The sequence below is a fragment of the Prinia subflava genome, chromosome 6, assembly GCF_021018805.1.
Source record: "Prinia subflava isolate CZ2003 ecotype Zambia chromosome 6, Cam_Psub_1.2, whole genome shotgun sequence".
In the NCBI taxonomy this organism is placed as follows: Eukaryota; Metazoa; Chordata; class Aves; order Passeriformes; family Cisticolidae; genus Prinia; species Prinia subflava.
The window spans coordinates 32959527-32986007 of record NC_086252.1 but is presented as its reverse complement, the minus strand read 5'-3'; the positions used below and the strand labels follow the sequence as shown (position 1 = coordinate 32986007).

General features: G+C 40.2%; 1 protein-coding gene across 1 annotated transcript in view; it reads left to right on the top strand.

Annotated features, from left to right (window-relative positions):
* The first annotated feature begins 12035 nt into the window (after positions 1 to 12035).
* The window catches only part of DARS1 (aspartyl-tRNA synthetase 1), a 36331-nt gene continuing 21885 nt past the window's right edge, over positions 12036 to 26481 (top strand). Inside the window, exons 1-4 of the mRNA XM_063400987.1 lie at positions 12036 to 12213; positions 13202 to 13259; positions 17733 to 17825; positions 22865 to 22967. Coding sequence (XP_063257057.1) covers positions 12142 to 12213; positions 13202 to 13259; positions 17733 to 17825; positions 22865 to 22967 — 326 coding nt within the window. The 5' untranslated portion in view covers positions 12036 to 12141. The remainder of the gene's footprint in view (positions 12214 to 13201; positions 13260 to 17732; positions 17826 to 22864; positions 22968 to 26481) is intronic.

Below are 26481 nucleotides of genomic sequence, written 5' to 3'. Positions count from 1 at the left end.
GGTAATAAACTGAAGTTAAAAACACAAGCCAGTTTGCCATACAGACACCAGCTCCTTACTCATTGTCCAGAGGCAATCCATGTGTTTCTCTATGTATTTTTGGATCCTGCATCATTTGAAGATGATACTACAGTTTGGCCCATGGCCAGAGACTGGCAAGTGAAATAATGTTCCAGTCCATGCACTGTGAACACACAGCTGGCTTCAAAGGGAAATGGACTAATCCTACTTCATTTCCCTTCTTCAGTACGTGTTTAAAGAGCTTCGGTGCGCTGAAGGAAATCGAGCTGAGTTCATTAGTTCCCTTCTGATTCAGCTCATTGCTGCTGGAAAGGGAAACAAGGTGGAATTGCAGGATCCTACTCAATTTCCTTTTGGAGCAGACTTTAAGCCAATTCTGCTCTCAGTTGTACACACACAGATCTTAACTAAAGATGCATAAGTTCAAATGCAATACCTCTCCAAGATGCCTAAACATATGAAGGCTATGAAGGGAAGAAGAAAAATTAAATCATCTATTGAACTTCATACCATGGAGAACTTTTGGCTGAGAATATTCCTGAGAAAGAAACTCAGAAAATTGGGAGAGCTTCTGCAAAGAGACACAGGAATAAGAAGAGATAGAAAAACCCCAGGTGAGACTAGGAAAAGATCATAATCAAGGAAAAAAAATTAAATACATCATATACATTTTCTGCTATCCAATGAAAAGTTACTGCAAACTAAACCACTGATTTTAATAGCTAAAGCAAATGCTAGGGATGATTTTGATCCTGTTTGGAGGTGGCTTTGGAAATGGGGACATAGAGATAAATCATTTTCTCCGGACAGAAAGGTTTTCTTCCCACTCATCATCAGATCTTTCAGCTTGTCTCTTCAGAGTTCATGCCATATTTTATGAGCCTTCTTAAGGTTCTGTGAAGCAATAGGATTTCCATTATTCCCTGTTCAGTTTAAAGCCACTGCTTTTGAGATCAGAAGCCAGAGCCAACACTCTTCCAAAGCAAACCTACAATTAACCACCTAAGCAGAAAGTGGCTTGTGAGAAACAAAGCAGAACAGAAGAAAGCTACAGGGTTCATGATGAGACCATGGCTTCACTCAAGTCAAATGAGCACAACATGTAAAAATCACTTTTTGTAACCGCAGTAAAGACAAAGAAGTATTATTGCTGTAATGAACTGTCTCTTAAGCTTGAACTGTGATACTTTAAATAGCGGGCAGCCTTATGAATTTGGCTTTCCCACTAATTACAAATCCATTAGCTTGAAGCAGTATACTGCAAAGAAAATGGGTCCCGGAGTTGAAATCGGCCAAAAAGCCTTTAAATTATCAACACTGTCTCTCAGATGGGTGACTCCAAACTCCTCAGGTTTTAGCAGCTTTTATTGTTTGAAGTTCTAGGGGTGTTTGGGGAGCTCTATGTGACAAATTAAAAATTTGATTCCTTACCAGTTAGCCACAGAAATCCAACACAGACACAATTTATATCCTGCACTAATAGCTTCTCAGCACAGGAAAATAAAGGACAATTAGAGAGCAAGTAATGCCTCAGTGATTCTGTAGAACACTGTACCACCTACAGAGCCAGTTAAAATGAGATTATTTTCCTTTGTGATTCTATGTCAACCTCAGTTTACAGCTTTAACTTTTATCATTAGACCACAATTTAAGACATTATTCAACCCACTCTAGAAAAAGCTATATGACATTTATAATTTACAAAGGCTGACAGTTTCATACAGACCCACTGGAATAGACACACCAATAACAGACAATCCATTCTCTTTGTATGTGCAACTTATTTTCTCACTCCAAAGACAAAGGTTGAATGTTCCATCCCTCTTTAGTTGTAGTGAATAGATACTGTATGGGAAGAAACCAGTCACTGCTTGTGGATATAATCACAAACAAAAAAAATACTTGAAACGAAGACATTTCACAGCTCAAACATTTAAAGTCAAAACCAGCTTATTAGGCATTATCCTCATTTTTTTCTTGTTTAACGTGCTTTAAAGTACACGACAGTAGATCATACAAAGGAAATTCTAGCTCAATAAGGTCAGCCAGTATATCTTTTTAATCCTTTTCTGTTTGCCACATTCATGTCTCTGTTATTATTATTATTATTTGCTAAACTGATTACATAAAAGATTCCTTTTGTACTGCCTTTGCAAAACCAGCATTCTCTTTCTTCCTACTGGCCCAGTTTTGCTGTCTCTCATAAAGAACCATTTCCTTTTGTTCATGCCATACACACATATGAGTTAAAGTTCATTTAGTATCACTTCAGAATTCGAATTTCCCTCCAAATGGAGTAAATTGTTCTGGAAAAACACTATCTTGTAAATGTAACTAAGCCCTTAACAGATATGAGACTTTTGTTTTCATTATCAGAAATATTTCAGCTTGCAAAACACATTCCAATAAAACCTTCCCTTGGTTCCTAATGTAAAGAGTCGTGGGTTTCTTTTGCGAAAATAAAATTGAAGGGCAGAATAAGAAATGTAGTTCAATAACCTACCCAACCACAGAGAAAGAGTTACTATTTACAAATTGGAGTTAGTGTATGGCAAGGAGAATTGGGCTCTTGGAGACATAACAGGAAAAGAAAACTTCCTTTGATTTACATCAGAGATCTCTCTTGGACTTCATATGGGAGGCAGTGAAATACTGTGGGAAATTAAATCCAGTGGCAAGAGGCAGAACACGGTGACAGAGGAGTGCCTCTGCTGCCATTGCTGGACAGGTACCGAATGACCAGGTTTGTCTGCAAGCAGGATTTGATACACTGTGGAGGCTGACTGGGCTGTCCAGTGCAGGAAAGAAGGGAAAGGAAACCAGGGAGCCAGGACATATCAAGTCTTCCCACTTGTGCAGACCACTGTGGCCACTGCATGTTGCTTGAGTAACCCATGCTTCTATTTATCCACAATTAGGAAGGAAGGAGATTGTGGATATTCAGAGATTGTGGATACCACATGGCCTTACAGTGACCTTGGTAACAGGTTCTCTGGAAATACATGATGGTTACTTCAGCTTACAGACATGGACATATCCCCTGCATTCATTAGCCATACATCCTTAGTGCCAATACCCTTCTTTAGACTTCACAGACTGAGAAGAGCCTGATGATTCCGTGATAAGAGATTTGCTATCTACAAACTCATTCTCACTAAGAAGCTTAACCTATACTTGTCAGTATTCTCCCATCCCTTGATTCTTCAAATATAAAATATCACAAACCACTAGCAACATCCCCTCTAAACAAGCCTCATAAGCATGAGGTTCAGAATTTTGACATTTCTAAAAAACCCACATATTTCTCAATTAATTGCCAAATGTGTGCTTTAGTAATTGTGTCCAAACCGAGAAAAAATGATTCTGTTAACAGAAAGGCCAGTAACTAAACTCTAAATGAAAAAATAATGTATTAACATTTTCATTTTCTCTTCAACTTTGGATTAAGCAGGTGTCTATTTACCAGGGATTTAGGAAGACTCCAAATAGAATGCAGCCTATTGTTATGCATTAAAAAAGTGAACTTTCTGTATGAGAATATCCTCACTTGCTTCACTGTACCATTTAGAATATGTGATGTGTATCTACTGAGAAACATGGAGAAATCAACCCACCACAGCTATTAGAAAATGTTGTGTTTGACACTAACCAGTCCAGCTGGCTTCTTTGCTTTCTCAAGAGCCTTCGTAGCTTCCTTGAGCTGTTTTCTAAGGTCTTCCTTTGGCTTGTCATGTTTACAGCACTAGGAAAGGAAGAAACAAAGCAATTTTAAAGCTTGCTGAGAAGTACTTCATGTCCTATTAACAGTGACCTTCCCACTCCCAATTCTATTTGTTCTTCTTCCTCTACAAAGTGAGTCAAATCTTTCAATTTAAAATCCAAGCACTCTTCAACAGTCAGGTCTCTGAGAAAAGCATTCAAAACTAAGTCCTGAGATGTCTTGACCTTCTAGAAAGCTTAGAGCCCCATTCTAAGAAAGCAACAAAGAGTTAGCATGCTTAGCATATCTTAGCAGGTTGAAATCTCCTGATGTATTAGAGTACAACCCAACTCTGAGCATTTTCACAGTGAGTACAGGAAGTGTTAATCACAGCAGTGCCAGTCTCCAATCGCAGAACACCCAAGGGCACATCTTCTCAGGATGATTCACACTACAGACAAACGTGTCTCTGCAAACAGCTGTGCCCTACAGGCCACTGCCCACTGCCTCTTCCTCAGCTCTTCATCAGGCTCGCTTCAGAGGAAGCAAACCCTTATCAGAGGAGATCACTAACCCTCAGCTGTGCTGTATGTTCACCCCAGCATTGCTCACTTTGTTTCAAGTCAGGTCGCCAGGTAAACAAACACCAGGCCTGATGACCTGGGTGACTTTGTCTGGCATGGCCAGTGGTGCTTTGCAGGGGCAGCTCAGTCTGACAGTGTGGCTTCACACTGAACTGCGGTGTAAATACAGGTAACCACAGAAGCTGAGCTGTCAGACAGCTCTGGAAACAGCCAGTCTGTCCCAGCTCAGTGGCACAAAAGACCTGTCCCTGGCTCACTGCTAGGTATTCACAAGGGGAATTTTGTAGGTCCTCAGATTCTTCATCCACATGATCTTCTAGGATTTTTTTCTGTATCTTGAGCCTTCAAGTGATAAAAGCTTGTACCCAGTTCTTGTATCGAAAGCTCAGTTTTGCTGACTCTTCCTCTCTAAGGAAGGCAGCTGAAGTTTTAGCTTTGTGCTAGTATCTGCCTTAAGTTGACAGCCAAAAAAAAAAAAAAAGCATGCCAGACTTTTTTAACTGAATAACTACAACAAAGGAAAAGCCACTGCAAACCTGGATAACTGACACAGAAAATTGAAAGGTGAGTATTTTAAGTGTATTTCATAAGGTGTGACTTAGTAACTTTCATATCTCATTTTCCAGTTAGATGGCTTCAAGTCTACAGATCATGAAGTCTAGAATCTAGGTACGAAAATTTGAAAATCTAACAGACAGACCTTGATAGTCACACAGTCAAATCATATACAGCAGCCAAGGAAAATTAACATGAATATCCAGTAAAACTGCAATCCAGTAAAAAGAGTAATCTATCAAGACCTGAGAAACAGAACTTTCAGAAAAAGCAACCCCCACCGCTGTCAGGTAATGCATTTAGTCATTCTGAATGAAGGACAGTTAAAACAAAAACCTGTTATTATGTAGATTTGCATTTTGATTCGTTAAAAGGAGATGGGAGATGCCAGGTTAATCACTATTTTTCTGTTTCTCTGGTATCACCTGTAAACCATATAATCATAACTTTAGGTCTTTAAATACCAGCAAAATGGAGAGTGGAAAGACCCACAGTAGCATTACAGAACAACACCAGCAGTTCTGTATGTCTTCCCCTCAATCTGAACACCATGAAGTTTATAAATATCTGCAAGCTTTTGCAGGCTGCGTATCTTTTAATCACACTACTTGTTCAGAGTTGAAAATTGCAATAATATTCTTCTTACTGTCTCTAGAAGAAAATAAAACCCCACACATTTCCAGAAGTCAGGATTGCATCACATAAACCCCTGCTGTATCAGGTTTGCAAAGTGAGGGGTTCAGAATGAAGGCCCAGATCTCACAGATGTGATGGACTTGGCACTCTGTAATCCCACTGCCTGAAAATTAGAGGAACTCGAATTTCTACGTATTTAGACCATTCTGAAAAATCTCATTTCAATTCTGTAGAAATAAAGCAACTGCAATCCCAAAAGCTACATTTATCAATCTGTTCTGACCAAATTTATCTTATTTCTTAATGACATGTGGGAACCACCCATAAAGGACCACCAGTACAGACATTTGAATGATAAAAGCTTGTTTTGATTTTTTTCTCCAAAATGAAAATGACCATCCTTACTTTGTCCAAAATTCACGAGAATTCTATAAGCTGAGAACATATAAAAAGAAATAAAAAAATCTCGCCAGATGAAATGTCTGCAATTAAAAGAAATGTAGAAGAAAGAGAATGACCTTTATAATTACTCAGAATTATTCAGTGTATAAAATATATAATAGATAATAGATACTTAGAATTTGCTGAATATCTTTGTCAAAATCTTTGTCAAAATAAAATTTGATATTTTTTATGATGGTGAATGGAAAGGCTGAAGTCATACGTAATTCAAATCACAGCACTCTGGTCAATGAAATTATCTCATCTTACAGAAGGAGAGGTCTGTGGTGTTTGCCTGGTAGGTCTGAGAGAGAAAGCTCTCAGTTCAAAAAATTGAGCTCTAATGACAGAGTGTGCAGAATGACCCACATTACCTTCTGGCTAAGTACAACTTTTAGAAAGCTTTAGCAGTTTATCATCACTCTATGGTAATGATGACTTTTCTCAGACACAAAGAATTATGGTTTTTATCAATGGCTCATGCCAAAACCAAGTCTTAAAAGAAATCAGCCCAAAGCAGGTGCACTGAGCTGTCAGACCTTGAAATTTGTTTTGAAACCAAGCACCTGTTAGTGTAATTGTGTAGCTGTTCTTCCTGGCTTATGGGATTTCAGTTCAGCTGTTGTTCTCATGCTAACGCTTATTTCCTCTAGGAATCAGCCTGTCTATTTCCACCGACCTCCAAACTTCTGTGTGGCTGTCCTCACAGGCTGAGCCAATGGATACATGCAGAACGTGTGACGGAGCACCCTTGACCAATAACACACTTTGTTTACAAAATACTTCACAATTGCTGTAAGAAAATGGCTCAAAAATAGCATTTAACATCCTCTGTGACACATTTAATCATTTAGATGACTCGTCGCTGCTTCTTGTTTGTTTCAGACAGCAACAAAGAGCACTTTTAATGGGCAATCTCAAAGATCAGGCTTAGTGCTGGTGCCTGACTCACATCTACTGATAACAGAGCACTGTTACTGCTGCTGAAACCAAGTCAGAGCCAGGATTCCCATCACAACTTTCTGTTTTTAAAGGTTTATAACTTCACCAGAAGCTGACTCTGGGTTAGAGGTTAGCAAGGATATGGAATACTTAGCTGACAAATCTAGAAGAAAAAAAAATCTGCCTACATGTGAGATAAAAGTGTGAAAACTATCAGAAGGACAATGGCTTCAGATGTTTCTGTAAACGAGAAATGTCATGTAAGAAAGAACAATATCCTTGTGCTTAAGGGCTCAGCCAGCACTGCAGCCCCTTTATGCTCCACTTTGCTGTTTTCAGCACCCTTTGGACATCAGCCACCCCAGAAAAAGAACTGGACACTTGGGTGAGAACAATAGCTGAGCTGTTCGTGACAAATCTCCTGTGCCAAGCGGTCCCCCTCATCTGGCAGCTCCACACTGCCCTCCAGGGAGGGCCCTCACCAAACTTACCCTGCTTCCCTCAGCTTCCCACTGGCAGGAGAGAATTCCTTGGCAGTGAACACATCAAGCAAGTAAGAGAAATACAGCCGACATAAACATGAAAATGTGTATATTTCATGACTTAAAAAAGTAAAAAAATCTATAAAAATTAAATATTTTGTGTGTTCTTATTCATGCACAGATAACTGTTATCCAAATGCCTTTTTCAAGTGCCACATTAAAGGAAACAATGAACAATTTATGGATAATAGCACATAAATATATGCAGCACTGTATGTCCAATGCACACAGATATTTTATCATGTAAGACACGACTACTGGGTTTATGCATGATATAAAGTGTGAGCTTTTTGCAGCTATTTCAAATAATTTTGGGACACAAAAACTGTTAACGAGCTATCTCCTATTTAAATGTATTGCCCATCCCTGGCTGCAGAGCATGTTGTCTTGTGTTTATCAGAAGGAACACTTCCAAAATGCTTTGAGAAACTCAATTGTTATCATTGTCTGAACTTAAAAAGACTACACCTTTGTATAGAGTTCTGTCAAAAGAAATCCTGCAGCTTATCATAAGCACGTACTTCCCCGAAGTTCCTGTTTTTTAGAAGTTTTATTAATTGCAAATGTTGTTTACTAGAGGAAAACCATGACTGAAGCTCTAAAACAAAGAGAATAGTTGCAACTTTAATCCTTTCAATAAGCCTTTGTTTCCCATTGACTAAAAACTTCCTAAAGGAAGTAGAGCTGCGAAAATCCAGGAAGGAATTAGATTTGCCAAATTCTGTTCCTATTTGGATCTAGATGCAAAGGCTTTGTTATTCATTGTACAAATGTTGTAGCAGAAAGAGAATGATCAATTACAAAAATACCCTTTTGCCAAGGTTGAAATTATTAATAGAAGAGCTTTCCCTGTCACAGAAGGCACACTATGAACTTATTTAACCTACAAAATAAATAATATATTTATATTTTAGTTGCTCCTTCAATTTTTTCCTTCAGTGGCATATTTTTTTTTGGTTTTGTTATCTAAAGCAAATTTGGATACTGGCCTGACAATCATACAAGAACCTAGACAAGTAAACAAATATGGAAAGGAAAAAATCAAAGGCAACCTCTTAATTAAATTAAGCATGCTTTGCAGCATCCAAAATAGGAGAAATCTTCAAAATCCATTTCCATGACAACAAGTAATTGCACACGAAAAAGTGTGCTATTGTGGCAATAAAGCTGAATTCCCTGCAGACCTTTCAGAGACGCTACCAATTTGTTTTGTATTTTTTCCCCACATGCTCTTTTTATCTCTGTACCACTTCATGCTCCCTAGGTTTTAACTTGCCAGACAAACAGAGATGAGGGAAATATGTTCTGATTTATTCCATAGGCCAGAGGTTGTTTTAATTTCTTATCCTACAATAATTTGAAGGCGATTCCTATCTCCTTCCCACCAACACTGTGCATATTGCAACTTTTGATTTCCTGGCCAATAGTATACTGGAGCCACCATTTCTGTAAGATGCTGTGTAAGGACAGGTTATGAAAAGCTGACTGCTTTTAGCTTCTTGTGGTTTCAATGAAAATGCTGTTTAGCATATTTAAGTAAAATCAGCTCAGTATTTTAACAAATGTCAAAGGTTTGGCCAAGCTTAGCTGGACCATTGAGCTGAACCACCAGTTTGAGCAGCCATCAGCCGTGGTTTAACATCACACCCATCTCTGTGTGCTGCTGGCTGCAGCATCCTGACACCGGCTGGGCCTGAGCTTCAGCCTGAGAGCAGCAAATGCCTCTGGATTCCTAACGAGACAAATTTATGGCTCTGCTATGGAAACGCCCATGTAACATTTGTAACTTGAAACAATATAACTAAATCTTAGAATAGCTTTGGTTTAGAATATTACAGGTGCTAAGTTTCAAGGATATATTGGATATAAATATTCACAATGTCTTAAACTTTCCTCTATGAATTTCTTTCATATAATAGAGATACGTGGGATAGATCTCCGAAATCACTGAGAAGTGTTTTGATAAGATCAAATTGTAACAGGAGAAGGAAGAGGAAAAAAAAAAAGATTTTCTGCATTCCACTTTTCATCACAACACTTGACAACCCCCTCCTTCCCTTGAAGACGGGAAAGCCAATTTTCATTTAAACTACAAACTGTTGACCAGGCCTCAGCTCGGCTTTGCAATTCACTATATGCCTGAGGGATAAATTATTTAGCATTAGCACATGGTATGTCATGTCTCGTTACTTAAGTGGAGGATGGCCTCCATCCAGCTGCACCCCCGGGGCGCCCCGATTGGCTGTGGGTGATGTCATTTCCATGTGCTAATCCCGGGCCGGGCCCCGGGGGACAGCGCGGCCCCTCCGCCGCTCCGAGCTCGGGCTCGGCTCGCCCTTGCGGGGCGCGGGTTCAGGGCAGGTACTGCCCCCGCCGCACGGGGCTCGGTGCAGCGCAGCGGAACAGAAGGTGCGGCGGACGAGCTGCTTTGTGCTCTTCGCAGAGGATTTGCGATCAATTTAGTGAGAGAGATAAAATAAATAAAAGAAATTTTTGCTGCAGACCCAAGCTAAGTGGAGAATTTTGAGAATTTTGAGAATTTTATTTAACCTCACACAAAATTATTCTTAATTTTTTCTGTTTTTCTATTTTCAGCGTATTACAGATTTTTGCTCAAAACCCCTCTATTTTCACACTGCAAGACAAAGGGACCTTGGACAAATGACCTGAAAGCATGAACTATTTTCATTTTCAGCGTATTACAGATTTTTGCTCAAAACTCCTCTATTTTCACACTGCAAGACAAAGGGACCTTGGACAAATGACCTGAAAGCATGAACTCTGCAAAATACGCCTTCTGGAAGTTTGGCAATGGAATAATTAGCCACAGTGCACTTTAAAAGGCCGTATTTTGTTTTCAGTTAACACCCTCGTTATATTAAAAGGGCTTTTCCTTCAAAACCACCCTCAGGTTATTTGCCCCAGAGGACATACTCATGCTAGTCACCACTGGAAGGCTCCCAGCACAGAAATAAGAGTTACAGGGCTGTTTTCTTTTGATTGAATTTCACAGCAAAGTCGGTGAAAAGCCAAGAATTAAGAGCACTGCGCCGTGCAGGTAGTACCGTCTCACCCTCCGTGGTGAGGGACAAGATTTGCATCTGTTGGTTCAGGTTCAGGCTGAGCAGTGGTTCTACGTGACAGGTAACAAGAGAAACAACTGCCAAAGAGAAATCCACGTGCTTTGTTACTGTTACATTAGCATTTAAGCACAATACACTGTACCCCACCATCAGAACTTCGTTTTTTGTGGTGAGGAATGAAAACTGACAGTGATTTGGCTTCTCTGTCACTGAATCCTAATTCTTTTCAACAGTGCATGAGAAGAAAGGATTTTGTGAAAGCTGTGCGGTCTCATGGTGAAGTGATGATTCTCTGAGACAGAGGCTCAGAGAAGGGGAACTTTGCAAGGGGATTCCCACAAGAAAAGATGTTGAACCAGTGGAGTACAAAGTGCTGCAAAACAAACAACTGTAGGACAGGAAATGAAGAACTCTAATCGATACCACAAAAGGGATTAGTTAGTCAAATGTGAAAATTCAAAACTAGAATTTAAATCAGGACCGCTAACTCTTTCTTGCCCTGCACAGAATAAACAATCTATAGATTCAGCAGCTGCATCCAGCTTTGATCTCTGTCATTTCAAAGCTGGCACCTGCAGCCAGCCCTGGCTCAGAATTGCAGCATTGCTTCAAGCACCCAGCTGGAGGGAAACACCTGCATTTGCACTATTGCTCATCCTCTCAAAACTACGAGACCTACTTGTAGCTAACTAATAAACAGCTAATTATAAACAGGGTGATTGGGCAAGGGCTCAGAACTGCTACCAGGGTAGGCACCGAGAAGCCACATTTGCTGGCCAAATAGAACTAAAATGCATTTCGATTTGGCTCCACACTCATTAGCTGGCCACCTCATAGTCCAACATGTTTATTTATGTGTATATAGATATCTTCAAGGTAGGTGCCAAGAGAATGGTGCCAGATTCTTTTCAGTGGTGCCCAGCAGCAGGACGAGGAACACTGGCCATGAACTAAAAAACAAAGTTTCACCTCAACACAAGGAAGAATTTCTTTACGTTGAGGGTGGCAAGCACTGGAACAGCTGCCCAGGAAGGGTGTGGAGTCTCCCTCTCTGGAGACATCCCAAACCCGCCTGGACACGTTCCAGGTAACCCTGCATTGGCAGGGGGATTGGACTGAGTGATATCCAGAGGTCCCTTTGAACCCAAACAATTCTGTGATTCTCTGATGTTACCTCTGGCCACAATGTGATAGACTGTGGAGCAGGGCGAGCGAGGACCAAACCCACCCTGCCTCAGCCCTGCCTAGCCCAGTTCCGCAGCATTCGCCTCAGTGAATCATCAGCGCGGGGTTGGAGGCGCCCAGACCGGCCAGGACGGCGGTGGCTCCCTGAAGGCACACGGCTCCTGAGGGGAGCACAGAGCCGCCGACACCGCCCCGGTCCGCCGGGCAGGGCGGCGAAGCGGCCCCGCCCTCAGCCCGCCCTGAGGGCACCGCGGGGGAGGGCGCGCTGCGGGAGGCGGGTAGCGCGTGCCGGCGGCACCTCTCGCGATACTCTCGCCCGGCGCCGGGCGGGGCAGGGCAGGGCAGGCGAGGCGTTCTCGCGAGAGTCGGGCGCGCGGAAGCGGTGCGGCGTGCGCGGAGCTGTGCCGTGAGGGGCCGTGGGGGACCGTGAGGGCCGCAGCGGCCACCGCAGAATGCCGAGCGCCGCCGGCCGCGGGCAGGGCCAGGACCGCCGCCCGGAGAACGAGGACTCGTCGGCGGCTGATGTGGGTCTCCGCAGGGAACGCGGCGGGCGCGCTGTTGAGGCTCCCCGGGGTGGAGGGGCTGGGCCCAGGCGGGGTTTGGCTGAGGTTAGGGGCACAGCTGCCCTTGACTTTACCCGGCCTGTCCCCCCCACTCCCCCTCGCCGGGCCCAGCTTCTCATTCCCTGAAGAGCTCTACTCCCCCCGGAAACATCTGGGCTTGTCCTCCACAGGAGGTTTCTGCAGGGGTTCCTGCTGGCCTGGCAGGTGCTTCTGCCTTGCATGAGAAGATCACAGAGCAGTGCTGCGAAATTGTAGGCCGGTGTTTCTTCAAGAAGAAAAACGTGCCAACAATTAGCATCAGTTCATTTTGTATAAAGTAATTTTTGCTTATTCTTGCATCAGCAATAAGGAATTCCCACTATTGGTGGCTTCCCTAAAGTTACAAATATGCCACAATTCGTCAAAAGCAAACAAGCAAAGACCCTCCCCAAATAAAGTCTTAGGAGGAACTTTGGCTCATGTATTAATAGAATAAAATAAACAAACTGAGAGATTTTGCTTGGAAATGAATGGGCTTAGTTGGGAAACCAGAGCTGTGATACTTTGGTGAAAATGCTGCCTTCCTCTGTGCCTTACCTGGAAGATTTTGTTAACAGTCAAGCTCCACCAGGCTGTGACAATTGCATGTGATCTGCTGGATTTCTCAGTGTGCATGAATATGGGAATGAAATACTTAATCTGTCTACTTACATAGGACTCAAATATTTTTTGAGGAGTAGGCTCTTAGTAGAGATAATCACACTAATTTTCTATGTTGCACATAATGATCCTCATGCATGGTTGCTGTTGCTGGAATTATTTTTTTCTTCCAGGGCACAATTGTCTTCTCTCCCTTGTGTATCTCCTATGAGTCTAAAATGCAATTTTTTAAAAATATTATAGCTAATTATTTTGTGTTCCCTCAGTTTGTATGTGCTTCTTTGATATATGTTTCTCACCTCCATTCTAGGATTATGCTAAGGAAAGATATGGAGTGTCATCAATGATACAATCCCAAGAGAAACCAGGTCAGTTGAAAAACAACAAAGTTTTTGCAAGAGAGAGGGGTGGGAAAGAAGGAGAAAAGAAATTACCTAATGTCTTCAGTACTTCCTTGAGAAACTTTTTCATTCAAATCCCACTGGCATTTTCCCCCTTTATTGGGGATACATTTGGCACTTGTGAGACACTTGCATTGAGAACCTTGCTCAGGGGACTGGGGCACAGCAGCTGAGGAAGCCGGGCTTGTTCAGCCTGGAGAAGAGGAAGCTCTTACAGTTTAAATCTGCTTAGTGTGAGCGTGTAGGAAAGATAAGGCCAGGCTTTGAAGGTGTGTGGTAAATTGGAGTGGAGGTCATGGACACGAGTCAGAGCAGGAAATTGAGATTGGAGGGAAGAAAAAAAAACCAAACCAGGAGTGTGGTTGAATATTGGAGCTCAGTTCTGGATTGAAAGGAATCCTTGCCTTTGCCTGGACTGTGCCTTACACAATTTGTCAGTTTTGTGTCTGTCCATCACTCTGGACTTTTTTTTGATTATTAAATTATTGTTATTTATAATGTGTTGAGTCCTGAGATGTCAGGTTCTTTTCTGTGTTTGGAGTAAGTTCTGCTGTGACCTACTACAGCAGTGCTCACTCTCTGGGTATGATTTGTCTGCTTATGCAGCCTTCCATTTCTCCTGTGTATGGGCACCAAATCTATTAATACTGGATATTAATATTTATGGGTTTTATCAGTCATACCACCTGAATTCAGGAAATCCTGATTTTCTCCTGATGAGGAATTTGGATTCAGAAAAACTCAGCAGCTAGAGAACAATCTCCCAGGCCAATATCCCAAGAAATGGTAATCTTTGTATTAAATTCAGTGCATGAAACGGTAATGGGGGAAAGTAACAGACTGGCTTCTTGTAACTTCTTCATAGGAAAATGTAAAACAGCAGCATAATCTGTGATTAGGAGTGGTTGTTTTGGTTGATCCCCCTTTAGGAAGGGAAATGCAGAATGCGGGGAAGAAAAGCAGTCACAAGAGCATTCACAGGTTGAAAACAGCTGAAGGGGAGCTTTATATCAAGAGTGTAACAGGACAGGAAAATCAGCAGAGACTGCATTAGTGGTCATTGTTGAATAAAACACATTCTAGCTGCCAGAGAAAGGGAACTGGAGTTAAAATCACATTGGAAGCAGCCCAGCTCTGTTTCTTCTCCCGGATTTGCATCCCAGAGCAAACAACTGTGTGGGAGACCTGAGCTGGCAGATTGAGATGGCAGATCAAGTCCTGCTGTCGTGGAGGAATGCCAACTGTCTTATATTTAGAAGAAACACTCAAAAGTACTGGAGAAAAAAACATGTTGAGAAGGAAAATGGTGAAAGCTACAGGAAATCAAATGAAAAAGGCTGAGTGTCATATTTAGTTTTGTTGTCCCCTTGACCTTTCATCCCTGTTTAAAAAAACTCAGTGCATGGGCAATGTTGAGTGAGTTTTTTATTTGGCTTAAAATGCAATTTACAGTACTCCTGCTGTTCTGTAATTTTAGGGAGTGGTTATCCAGAACACCAAAACTGGGTAACAGTGGAGAACAAAATGTCTATAACAAAGAAGCTGAAGATCAGCCTAGGCCCTTCCTTGAGACTAATGCACTTTTATTTACAGATTAAGTACTTCATGCCAGGGAGAGCTCTTGCCAAAGGGTTCACGGGAGGGTGAGGTATTATTGTCATCAGTGGATCCCCAAAGTGTTGTACTTGCCTTGGAGGAGCTGCTGCTTGGGACAGGGAGTGGTGGAGAAGCACAGATAGGTGTGTTCCCGTCCATCTGAAGTGTATTAATTTTTGTTTCTGAAGTCTGCCTGCCATTTCTGAATCAGAGCAGCCAATGGTGGTATGAGGTGTGCAGTCCACACAGCATGTGGGGAGTGGAGCCAGCACAGCCCAGGCTGGCAGCTCAGGGAGCTGCAGCAGTGCTGCTGTTCTGCTTTCTGAACTTACTGCACTGTCCTGGGGCTGCTGGCTGGGCAGAGTACTCACACAGCTTACAGTGATCAGAACAAGTTATTCTTCCTTTCCCAGGAGTAAGCTTATTGTCGTTCTGCCGTGCTGATACATTCTTGTTCCTCTGCAGGCAAATTGAAACTTTTCTCAGGTTCGCAACTTTGTTTCTCCACCCTGCTCTGTTGAACTCACACACACCTGTATCTTCTTTCTTGGCCCACTTAAGGCTTTCTTCTATTTATGTTGGCTGCCCTGGCTATCTGATGCTCTTGCCTTCTGTCATGTCAGGTCTTTAAGTCCTTCCTGCCTGCTTGAGGCTATGATTGCTAGTAAAACTCCATTTTTGACCTTTCCTTTTTTCTCCCTTCAGACCTATTATCTCATATCCCCTCCCTGGAAGCTGCTTTCATCTAATATTGCTTTTGAGTTTCAGGTTTTTATGTCAAAGTTGCCTTTTCTTTTTTTCAAATTTTTCCAGTACTTTGAAGATGCTGGCACTACACAGAGACAGCAGAAATATTGATCATAGTGTTCTAAATTCCATGGTGCAGGATAAATTATCTTAGTAAACAGGTTGATGTGACAGGCCAGGAATGGGGTCTGGAGGTGAAAAAGTGTTGTTTTATGTATCCCACACAGCTTTTTGAACTTCTGTCCTGTCCTCCCATGTTTAGAAGAGGTTGGAGTTCTGAGAGAAAAATAAGGATATTTAGTATGTTGGACAGAAGAGATTGGGCTATACATTAAAGGAATAAAGCACTAGCCTCCCAGCCTCAGCCATTCTGTCATTATGTGCTCTGCTGTTGGAAGGAAGGGCTTTATGATGTCACCTTGTGGATATTGTTTATTACCCTTTTTATGAAGGGTGAAATTGTTTTTAATAATTAATACCATATACCAAGTCTTGTGTTAAATGTGTCTTGTTTACCCTTGGTGAAACATGAACTGTTAGGCATCCAAAAGACTTGAAAAAATATTTATCTACTACAGATGCTTCCTGAAACACTGAGGAGCCATGAAAGGTGTCCCACCTCATTCTGTCTTTATGCTTCTGCCTAGAAAATGTTTTAACTTTGTACCAATACAGTTTCAAGTTGGCTGAGGTAATTTCAACTGTCTGAATATCAAACTCGTAGAAGTACTGAAGGTTGTGGATTGTGATGGTTGCATGTTTCCTATAGTACTACACAAGGTCTGGATACCTGAAATTGCTGGCAAATGAAAATATCTTTATTCCCATTTCTCCCTTCCCCAGCAAACACACACAGACACACTCACACATACACATTTTATGAATATATTTGAGTCAATTTCCTATCACACATTTCTCTGTGCACTTCCTTTCTGTTCTGGATTTGATATGTGTCTGTGAAGAAAGAATTGCATTGCCCTGACATAAGCTAATAAAACTTTTCAATCCCCTAAAACCCCCAGTGCAGAATAATAGGCTTGCAGGGCAAGCTGTGGCTGGTATTCAGAGACAGAAGGAAGGAGTCCAGAACAGCAGATGGTAATTTGGAGCGGGTGAAAGTTTGGGGTTTTTTTCCAAAACTTCAGAAAATTCTGCCAGGAAAAGTCTACAATGCAAGTGTCTTAGCAAATTTAATGTTATTTTAAAACAAGGGAAAAATTTGTGAGGAAAGAAGCATGCAAGGAATAGCAGGATGCACCCAGCATATTGTTAGTTCATAATGGTTGTATACAATTTTTAAAGTCATGATTTATTTAAAAATATTTTCCATGGTAACCATTTTTCCCTTTGCTATCCAAAATGTGTCTTTTCCAAGCCATGCACTCCTGTTGTTATTTAGCTTTGCAGCTACATTGGATTTGAAGGGTTCTTCTGACCCAGTCAGATCCACTGTGACAGTGACAATAGTGCTTGATCAGGCTGCCAAAGAGATTCTCCTTAAATATTAACCATTATACACAGTAATACTCTTGTTGCTCCAAAATGCTGTTGTTTTAATAAAAACAAATATTTTTAAGTCTATAATGCACATTTATTTGTGGTGTCTTTCAATTCTTTATATTAAATAATAGTCATTTTATAGTTATATTCATCCCATTTATGTAAGGTAGATACAGAGAGTATGTTACCTCTGAGCCTTTGTTTTCCTGGGTTCAGCAGGCAGCTCTGACCCTGCCAGTGCACACATCCCTTGGGCAGCAGAGTTCAGACTGATACATGCAGGTAGCACAGTGAAGTCATACCAGAACCAGTGTGGGCATGCTGGGCTCTGCCATCCGTGAGCCTTGCTTGGTGAGGTGCAGTTTGACCCTGCTGTGTAAGTCAAAAATAAACTTGAACAGTTTAGAGCTACTGGATCTGGTACTAATCACTAAGAAAGGAAATGGGATCGTGTGTTTTCAGAAAGTCAGTTGCACTGCTGATACAAAAATAATTTTTGGATTTGTTGTCAATTTTATCAATAGCAATGACAGAAAGTGTATTTGGAGTTTAAAGTGAAAAACTGTTTCAAAATATGTGGTTTTTTCTGTAATTCAGATAGAGTTTTGGTTCGCATAAAAGACTTGACGGTGGAGAAGGCTGATGAGGAGGTTTGGGTTCGTGGCAGAATTCACACCAGCAGAGCTAAAGGTGAGAGGCCTCCAGGGTTTTTGGTTTTATTTCCTCTTGTCATTAGCACAACCTTAATGTTTATTTTGGTTTCTTGACCTGTTGCTTGTATCTTGCATTCAGGAAAACTTGGCCACTCAGGGTTGCCTCAGTGTTACCTTGACTGATTCTTTTCTCTTTTTCCACCTCTCTGTTTCCCAAGATGGAAAAGATGATTTTGGTTTTAGCTGTGTGCAAATCAGTTATTGTAGTAAAAGTGAATTTTTGTTTTACTGTATTGCTAAATAATATACAGACAGTTGTAAATAATAGTAATTTTAAAATGTCCCGAGTCTCCTTAAGGTGTTAATACTTGTGAAATAAAACACTTCTAAGCTTCTACAGTAAAACATACTGGTACTATAAATGTATCTCTTGTCAGACAGGTCATATTTCTTCTGCTGCACCTGTATCTTTTCACCAGACCTTTTCTTTGACAGAAAACAAAAATCTGTTAAAATTTCTGAATTCTTACTTTTGATTACCGACATCTAATGATATCAATTTGAACTTCAAATAAGAAGCATCAATTTCTTCAGTGAGACAAAAGGGAAACTCTTTTGGAGGTTGTCAGCAGTGTGGGCTGGCACACTTGGCTGTCTGACAGCCGTATTTCTTCCCTGGAATCAGCAGTTCCCTCTGGAGACCAGGTTGCCATATGCAAACTTCAATAGGCTTTGGCCTTTGCAGCTGACATCAGATGCTGACAACTGTTGTGCTGGTTTCAGTTATGTTTGGCAGCTCTGTAGATATAAATAACTTGTCTTTCCAAGAATCGAAAAAAAGCATAAAGAAGTTATCATCACAAACAAAACTTAACAGTAGTCTTAAAATTGGGAGTGATGCAAATTAGGGGTGAGACTCCAGTACAGAATATCATCAAGATACCAGCTTCATTTCTCTTTTTGAGAATTCATTTTCTTTAAACGTGTCCTTCTTAATGAGTGTCTGTGCTGCAGTTGGTTAAAATAAGGAACTGCATTAAAATATATACATATGATGCACATTTTCATTTGTGTTAGACTCTTTAAACTTAAGGAGTCCTCTGTGATTTCCTCAGTAATTTTGTAATGGAAATCTCTCGGTTCAATTAAGGAAATTGTCAGCTCCAAAAGCTGTGAAAGCCTTGCTCATTACATCATGAAGCTGTGCAGACAGAAGACACTCCATCTGATTTAAATACTACTGTTGTTACTATGGGTGTATAAATTAGAATATCCTTATGGCTTTTTTTTTTTTTTTTTTGCAATTATAGAAAGAGTTCAGGCTATTAACAGAATTCAGGATATTAGAAGCAGGTATCTATGCAGACCTTGAAAGCAATATAAACTTCTGTGGCTGTTGATTGCTCTCTGTAATACAGTGATATGTGGGGTCTTGTATGATGTACACATATCAAACACAGTAACATCTCTGTAACAAGGCATAAGAACTTAACTTCTGTAATAAGAACTTAAAAGAAGCTGTTGTAGTCCTTCAGTTTGACCTCAGGAAAGTCTTTTGTTTTTGATAAAACAGCAGTGCTTATTTTCAAAACTCTCTAACACAACCTGAAGAATGAAAGCAAAAGGAGTTGATCATGACCGTGAATGATCTGAATTTATTGATGATGTCTCTTGTTCCCTCTTGGTCTGACAACACAGAACAATTCTGACATTCAGGGAGTGCTGCTAGGGAATGCCATATGCTTGTTTGCTTAAGCTTTGGGGAAAGAATCTTACAAGAAAAGCAAATGTTTAAGAGTAAAAAGTAATATTAGCCTTTCCCACACACAACATGGCACTATTCCTGCTACTGTGGAAAGGAAAGCCTTGCAGGAAACAGGAAAATCTTTCACAAAAACAAGCTTTAGTTTTTCTCAGAAACTTGAATTTGACTCCTAAATAGCCAACGTAGCCTTTATTTAACCCTGTCTGGTTCTGACCAATAAACCAAAAAATATTAATGGTGACAACTGCAGATTCCAGCTGTCTCCTATAGCAAGTCACTCGTGGAGTCTGATGGAAATTAACTGAAGGATGTGTAAAGAATGGGGTGTTGGGAATTTCTGTGGGTTGTACTAAAATTGAAGTGCACAGGGCCCTGTGGTTTGTGTCATAGATTGAATAAATGTTATTTCTGGCTGCATTTTAAAGCCAGCCTAATCTACTGATCACGTTTATCATTGAAAAGCCCTTGGGAAATTGGTCTGGGTTTGGCCGGCAGCTGAGGCTCATGCAGAATGTTAGACCTGAACTAGATTTTGGGTTATGAATCTAAAAGTCTGTGAAACATCTGAAAATCAGAATTCCACCAAGAGCAAATTAAATATTGGGCCAAATTTTATAATAAACCATGTAAAGTCTTCTCTTTGCTGGCAAATGTATGTAACCATGATTTAATTTATACAACAGACACTTTTTACTCTTTATACACATTACTTCCTTACATCCTTTTCTTTCAAAGGTTGTTTGTGATTTGGTACTTTTATCCAACACAGACACTGGACTACTGGTTGGTTTATATGCTTATTTTTGATGGAATTATATTTAATATAGTTAATATTTGCTTTAATAATAACAAATGATTATTTGCTCAGTGCCTGAACATTCTATGGATTTGCTGTGCCAACTGTTTTTCACCAGATTTTGAAACATTTCATCTTTTAGACACTTGTGGGACATGGTATTGCTTTTTTAATAGGAACTTAAGAGTAGTTTACTGTTGAATGTGAGTCAATTTGGTGCTATACTGTTCACCTAAACATCACAGAAGGATTTTCAAACACATAGAAAAGATCCCATTGTCCAAACTTTGTTACTCAAATGCTTCCTTTTTTTTCATCTCTTGATCTGGAAAGGCTTCTAAGCATGAGCTAGATTTGATTATGGCTGGTCTTTCTCATACTTTATTTTGAATGCCTTCAGCTCTCTCAGGAAAAGTTCTCTTCCCTTGTTTAATCTTTGTATTGGGACATTTTAACCAGTCCTGTGCGTGAGGTCCGTTTGATCACTTATCTTCTGTGTGATTAGAAGTGGTTTTGTTCTGCAAAACATCCTCCTTCTTCATGAAATGAAGTAACAGCTACTGCTACTCATGGCAAAGACATCCGAGTCCTTTTATAATTCAGATACTCATCAGAGCTCCAATGTTTGGCATTAAGTACTAAGAGTATTAAGCCAGACTTTTGGATGAGGAGCTGAGCAAGCTGGTCTTAGTGACTGAGATGTCCCTGCTTGCTGAACTGGAACTGAACTGGATCTCTTGTAGATCTCTCTTCCAACCCAAACTATTCTGTGGTAGCAGGTCCTTTCATTATTTCCCTGTCTTATACGAGTTACATTGTAGCTGTCTCCAGCTGTGCATTTTTTGTTTGAACACCTAGCACATCAGTGCTGGAACTTTGATCATATTTTGCTAAATTGTTTGTGACTGAAGTCATAGAGACAAATACTGTCTCCTAGGAAATACTGTATCCAGCCACACTGTAAGAAACACTGAGATGTCAGATGTGAGATATGGCTCACTTATCTAAAGAAAGTCAGCATATCATGTCCTGTGGAAAAATTGTACTTTCGTTGTTGACTCGCTGGATCTGAAACACAGCCTGTATTTTTCTAATTTAAATCTGTTATTTAATGTTTGCCTGCAAGAAGTTCATGCATCTGTACCATATTGGATATTGCAGCCTATGGAATACAGGAGTAGTTGTACTCTTTATTCTTTTTATGTAATTAATCTTGTTGCATTTTTGTCATAGGACAAGATTAGTTATTTCCAATAATTATAATTAATACTTAATAATATTTTGTATGTTTGCTTTTATTTCCATGAGATAGTGTGTCAGGGGTTCTGCATTTATTTTCTGATAATCTTGAATTATCTGTAGCTGTGTGTCAGGAATGGTAATTGCATAATTACAAATGAAAACTGCAAGTGGCTTTTTATTGTCAGTTTTCAAGTTAGGTATGTGTTGGTTTATTGGTTTAGAAATTAAGTCAATAACAACAAGGAAGTGGCTGTCTATAACAAAACTTCAGGCCTCTTCCTATTCTCACCATTTGAATGGAAATGTTATGATGTTCTGAGTCGGAACTTGGGGTTAAAGTCACATTGGTGCCTTTGTCAGATGCTGAAACGCCAGTGAAATGTTTGTTGTTAATTTCTCTCTAGGAAGAAGCATTTAAAATTACCATATTTCCTTAAAACTGAATTAAGGAGTAAATTATTATTAGAGATGTGAGAAGAAGTATGAGATGATTGTAACTGTCAGCTAAACAGGTTAGAAAGAGCTTTGTTGACTTGGAAATACCCATTTTAAAAGTCAACAAAATACACTGTGTTCTTTATACATTATTATTAATTCCTATTAACTTCTTTTTCCCTAAGCTGTTCATGAATAAATTGCTCTTACAGGAATTTTTAATTGGGTCTTTTAGGTTCTTGTCATTCACTAGAATCAATACTCCTTTTGTTCCCCTTCATTCTGAATGTGTGGTGTATTATAGAATGAACATTGTTGGTTTAGTCCTTGTGGTGCAAAATCAAGCCTAATTCTCTCAGAGCAGCTTTGTAAAGTGAACTCTGCAGCTTTGATTTGAGAAGATGGGAAAATACTTCTTTAAAATAGTTTAGACTTGAAGTAGTTGTGAGCAAAGAAACAAGGAAAAGTATGATATTTTTCTTGCACTTGAAGAAAAAGTTACTTTAAAAGTTACGATTTGTTGTTTTTCTTTTGTCTAAATATTCTTTATCTTGGAAGGCTTACTGTTATTTTTAGAAAATGTCCATTCAAATGTTTATAGATGTAAGGTGCAATTATTTAATTTATCTCAATGTTTGTGTGTATTGGTGTGTACATGTACAGCTGAGGAGTTTGAAGCAGCTTTTGGAGGGAGGGCAACAATGAATGAGAGAGAGAGAGAGACAGCACACTCTCAAAAACACAGTTTATATTTAAGTAGTAAAGAATTTTTTCTCATTCACAAAGACCTCGAGTAACTTGTCCTTAATACACCTGTGTTGTTTCTCTTTGTATTCAGGGAAGCAGTGTTTCTTAGTCCTGCGTCAGCAGCAGTTTAATATCCAGGCTCTTGTGGCTGTGGGACAGCATGCAAGCAAGCAGATGGTAAAGTTTGCTGCCAAGTAAGTAAGCAATTATATCCTGTTGTCAGAGTAAACAATGGTGGGAACCAGGACTCCCAGGGGTTGGGACCATTTTCACACATTAACATCAATGCTTCGTTTGTTTTAAAATGTAGTTATTTAAATTGTCAGCTCTCTATTGCGTTGAATACATTATACTGACAAAAGATAAAATAGAGAACAGGCTTGAAATTCATTCTGAACTGCTGAAGCAGCATTCTCTTGCCGTAGACAACCTACATTTTCTTCCAAGCTGGCTAACAAAAAGTCTGGCAAGCTGAGCTTAGTGGGGCACTTGGTTGGGTGTGTGGTGGTGCTGTGTGTCTGCTCATGTTCAGCCTTTTCCTTCTACCAGACCTGCAGTGTAGTAATACATTTTATCCTTAGAGCTGATGCGAGGAAGTCCCATACTGCAAGTGGCTTACTGAGTTGAAGAAATTAAAAGTGGCTTCTGTGCACTGGGTTGGTCATATCTACTATCATATCATATCTTATCTATCTATCTATCATATCTTATTTTTGCCACTAAAATTTAATTTTAAAAAAGTTTGGCAGGGCTAATGGTTAGACTTGCCAACTGAAAAAATGTTTGTTGCAGCAATTTGAATTCAGTTATTTGGTTTGTTTTGTTTCTAAAGATAAAAAATTACCTTTCCCTTCTGTTTGCATCAAGATTGTGCTTTCAGGTTGTCCTGTAGTAAATATATTTGTGTGACAAATATGCTTCATAGAAGAGCTTTAATCATGTCTATCTAATTGTTCACAAATAGAAATGTGGACCAATTCTGTGCAGTTTATTCGGTGCAGAATATGTTTAGCATGTGGCACTTGAGTTGCTTCTGTGTAGTTCTTGGCAATACTCTCATGCCTGGGAAGGGAGCCCCCACTAATTAGCTGCAAAAGTGCTCCAGCCTTCAACCTTCAATATGTCAGGGAGGGGAAGGATTCATTATAGTAGAGACTTCCAGAAGCCAAGTTAAGAAGGTTGGGATAATGCTTCTGCTGATGGGGTTCAAGGCAGCAGGAAAACAGAACCAGCAGTGTTTGTTGTTTGGCGGTGCTCAGTGCTGGCAGCGCCAGTGTAAAACATGCTGTTCACAGGTGTTTATGAGCCAAAGTGAAGTGTTCTGTTTCTTGGTGAAATGATTTGTTCTCTCCAGCACTTGGAATCTCTGAAAAGAATTGAGTGTATAATGTACTTGCTCCCTAATTCATCTCCTTTGGAACTCCCAACAGTCTGCCTGTACTCCCTCAAGAAACTTGTGCTGCAGAACAGTGGAACAACTCTTATGGTTGTGATGCACACTCTTCTGTTCTCCAGTTCTCTCCAGTATCTCTCTTTTTCAGTTTTGTCTGTGGTTCTTCCCTCCACAGCTGAATTTCTTACACTTGATGATTGGTAGATACCTGTGGTTAGGAGCTCATGAGAGGGAAGCTGGTCTCTACTCTATTTTTCCATATGCTGACTGCCACTCATAAACCTTCTGTGATGGTTTTTTGTGATTCACTGATTTTTTTTACTCAATTAATTTTCTGCCAGATTAATGACTTAAATTAGGTAATGCAGGTCCAGAGCTAACAAGGAGTGGTAAACAGTGGGAGAGGTTATCTGGAAACAGTAGAGGGTAAAGCTCCTTTTTCTTCTGGCAGCAGTGAGCTGTTAAATCAGGCAGAACCTCATCCTTAGGTTCTTCCCAACTCCCTGTCGTCTTCCCTCTTGATGAGACAGACTTGAATTCCTCAGAGTAGCCAGACTGATGATGTTCATACTTGGTTTTGACTTGTCCTTCTGCTCCTTCCTTGGGATAGCATTTGCTAGCTGAATCCTGGTACTTCAGCCTCACTTACTTTGTAGCATTCATGTTTCCCTTATTATTTGAAATGATTACATGCTCACCATCATGAGTGGTGTAAGTCTGTTACAGCCTTCTGGATTTTCTTTTAAGGATTTGCTTTTGGTTTTTTAACACCATTAGTGCAGTCATCTCAGCATTCCTTCCCACCAACAAACCTATTTCATTAATATCCTGCCATGCTCTCACTTTTTCCAGTGTTCCATGTCCCTCAGTTGTGTGTGCTGCTCCCTGCAGCTGCCTCTGGTCCTTCAGGGGCTGCTGCTGTCCCCTGCCTGGTGGGTGCACGTGGGGTCACCGTGGCAGCAGCACCTGAAGCGCAGCCCCAGGACGTGCCTGTCCTCAGTCACTTCCCTGCTGCCTTTCACCTGCTCGGGAGTGATCCCATTATTTCCAGCAGATGAGGCTGCTTAGATGGCTAAAAATAACCATCCTGTTTCCCTGCCTTCCTCAGTGTCTTTTTTTACCATCTAATTTCCTGCGTGTTAAATGAAGAAATACACATATATTGGAGAAAACAGTTATATCAAATATCTTAAATTTCAATTAAATTTTAAAATGTTTTCACTGATAGTATATAAACTATATTTTCCATGTGCTGTTTTCTCATATTTTCATACTGTGTCCACAACTTTGTTTAAAATAGCTCATAAAATTCTGGGTCTTGAATTTTTAATTTTAGTTGATTAAATAATGAGCAGGTTTTGTACAAATTTTCATAAATTATAAACAAACCAGTTCCTCTTTTAGATATTGGCACATGGAAACCAAGAACTTTCATAATGTTCTGTGGTCAGCAACATTCATACAGTAATTAACCACTATTATCATTAGAATGTGAGTTTTTAGTGAAAGATACTTCATAGTGGTTCAAGAAACCAAGTTTACAAAGAAATTTCTGTGAGTTTAACCATGGAAAGTTTCTAGCTGAACTTTCAAAACAGACATAGCACAGAGCCAGTCGAGATACAGGGTTGGCAATTGTGGATTTTTTTCTCTTATCAGAAAAAATCATCAGCCCAGTCCTGCAAGGGGTGCTGTGTAAGAGAAACAGTTAATTGTCTCTTTTAGACAGCAGAGATGCCAGTTAGTAATTTATCTTAGTAATTTATCAACCTGCTTTTTTCCATCAGGCATTGGGTGTGGCTGGTTTTGGTTTTCTTTCTCCTTTTCTATCTCAGCGTTGAGCCTTTCCCGCCACCCCAGTGCCAGAGCCACGTGAGCTGATAAAGCAGTTGGCAGAGGTGGTTAACAGATTCTAATTTAGCTGCTCAAAAAATTTGCCCTTGCACAGGAAGTATCTTGTTGGCTCCTTGTAGTAGATTAGAAAGTAAAAATGCAGGAAAGAGATTAAAATGGAGGGGGAGGAAATGGTTAACTTGTATGAAAATAATTCACGATGGAAAAATACATGTAAGTTCTTCAGCTAGATAAATTGGTAATACCAGGAAGACTGCTGGATATTGCAGAATGATTTCTTTATCCATTTCTGTTTAATTTTTATATCAGAAGACTGGAAGAAAATGTCAAGTTGCAGCTAAGTTTGCTGGTGACACAGGAATGGTAAATGGGGAGTCAGAAGAGTATAGTAACTGGGGTTCATTCAGAAAAATCACTTCAGTGTGAATTTGTACCTTTGTGATTGTTTGGTCAGATTTGGG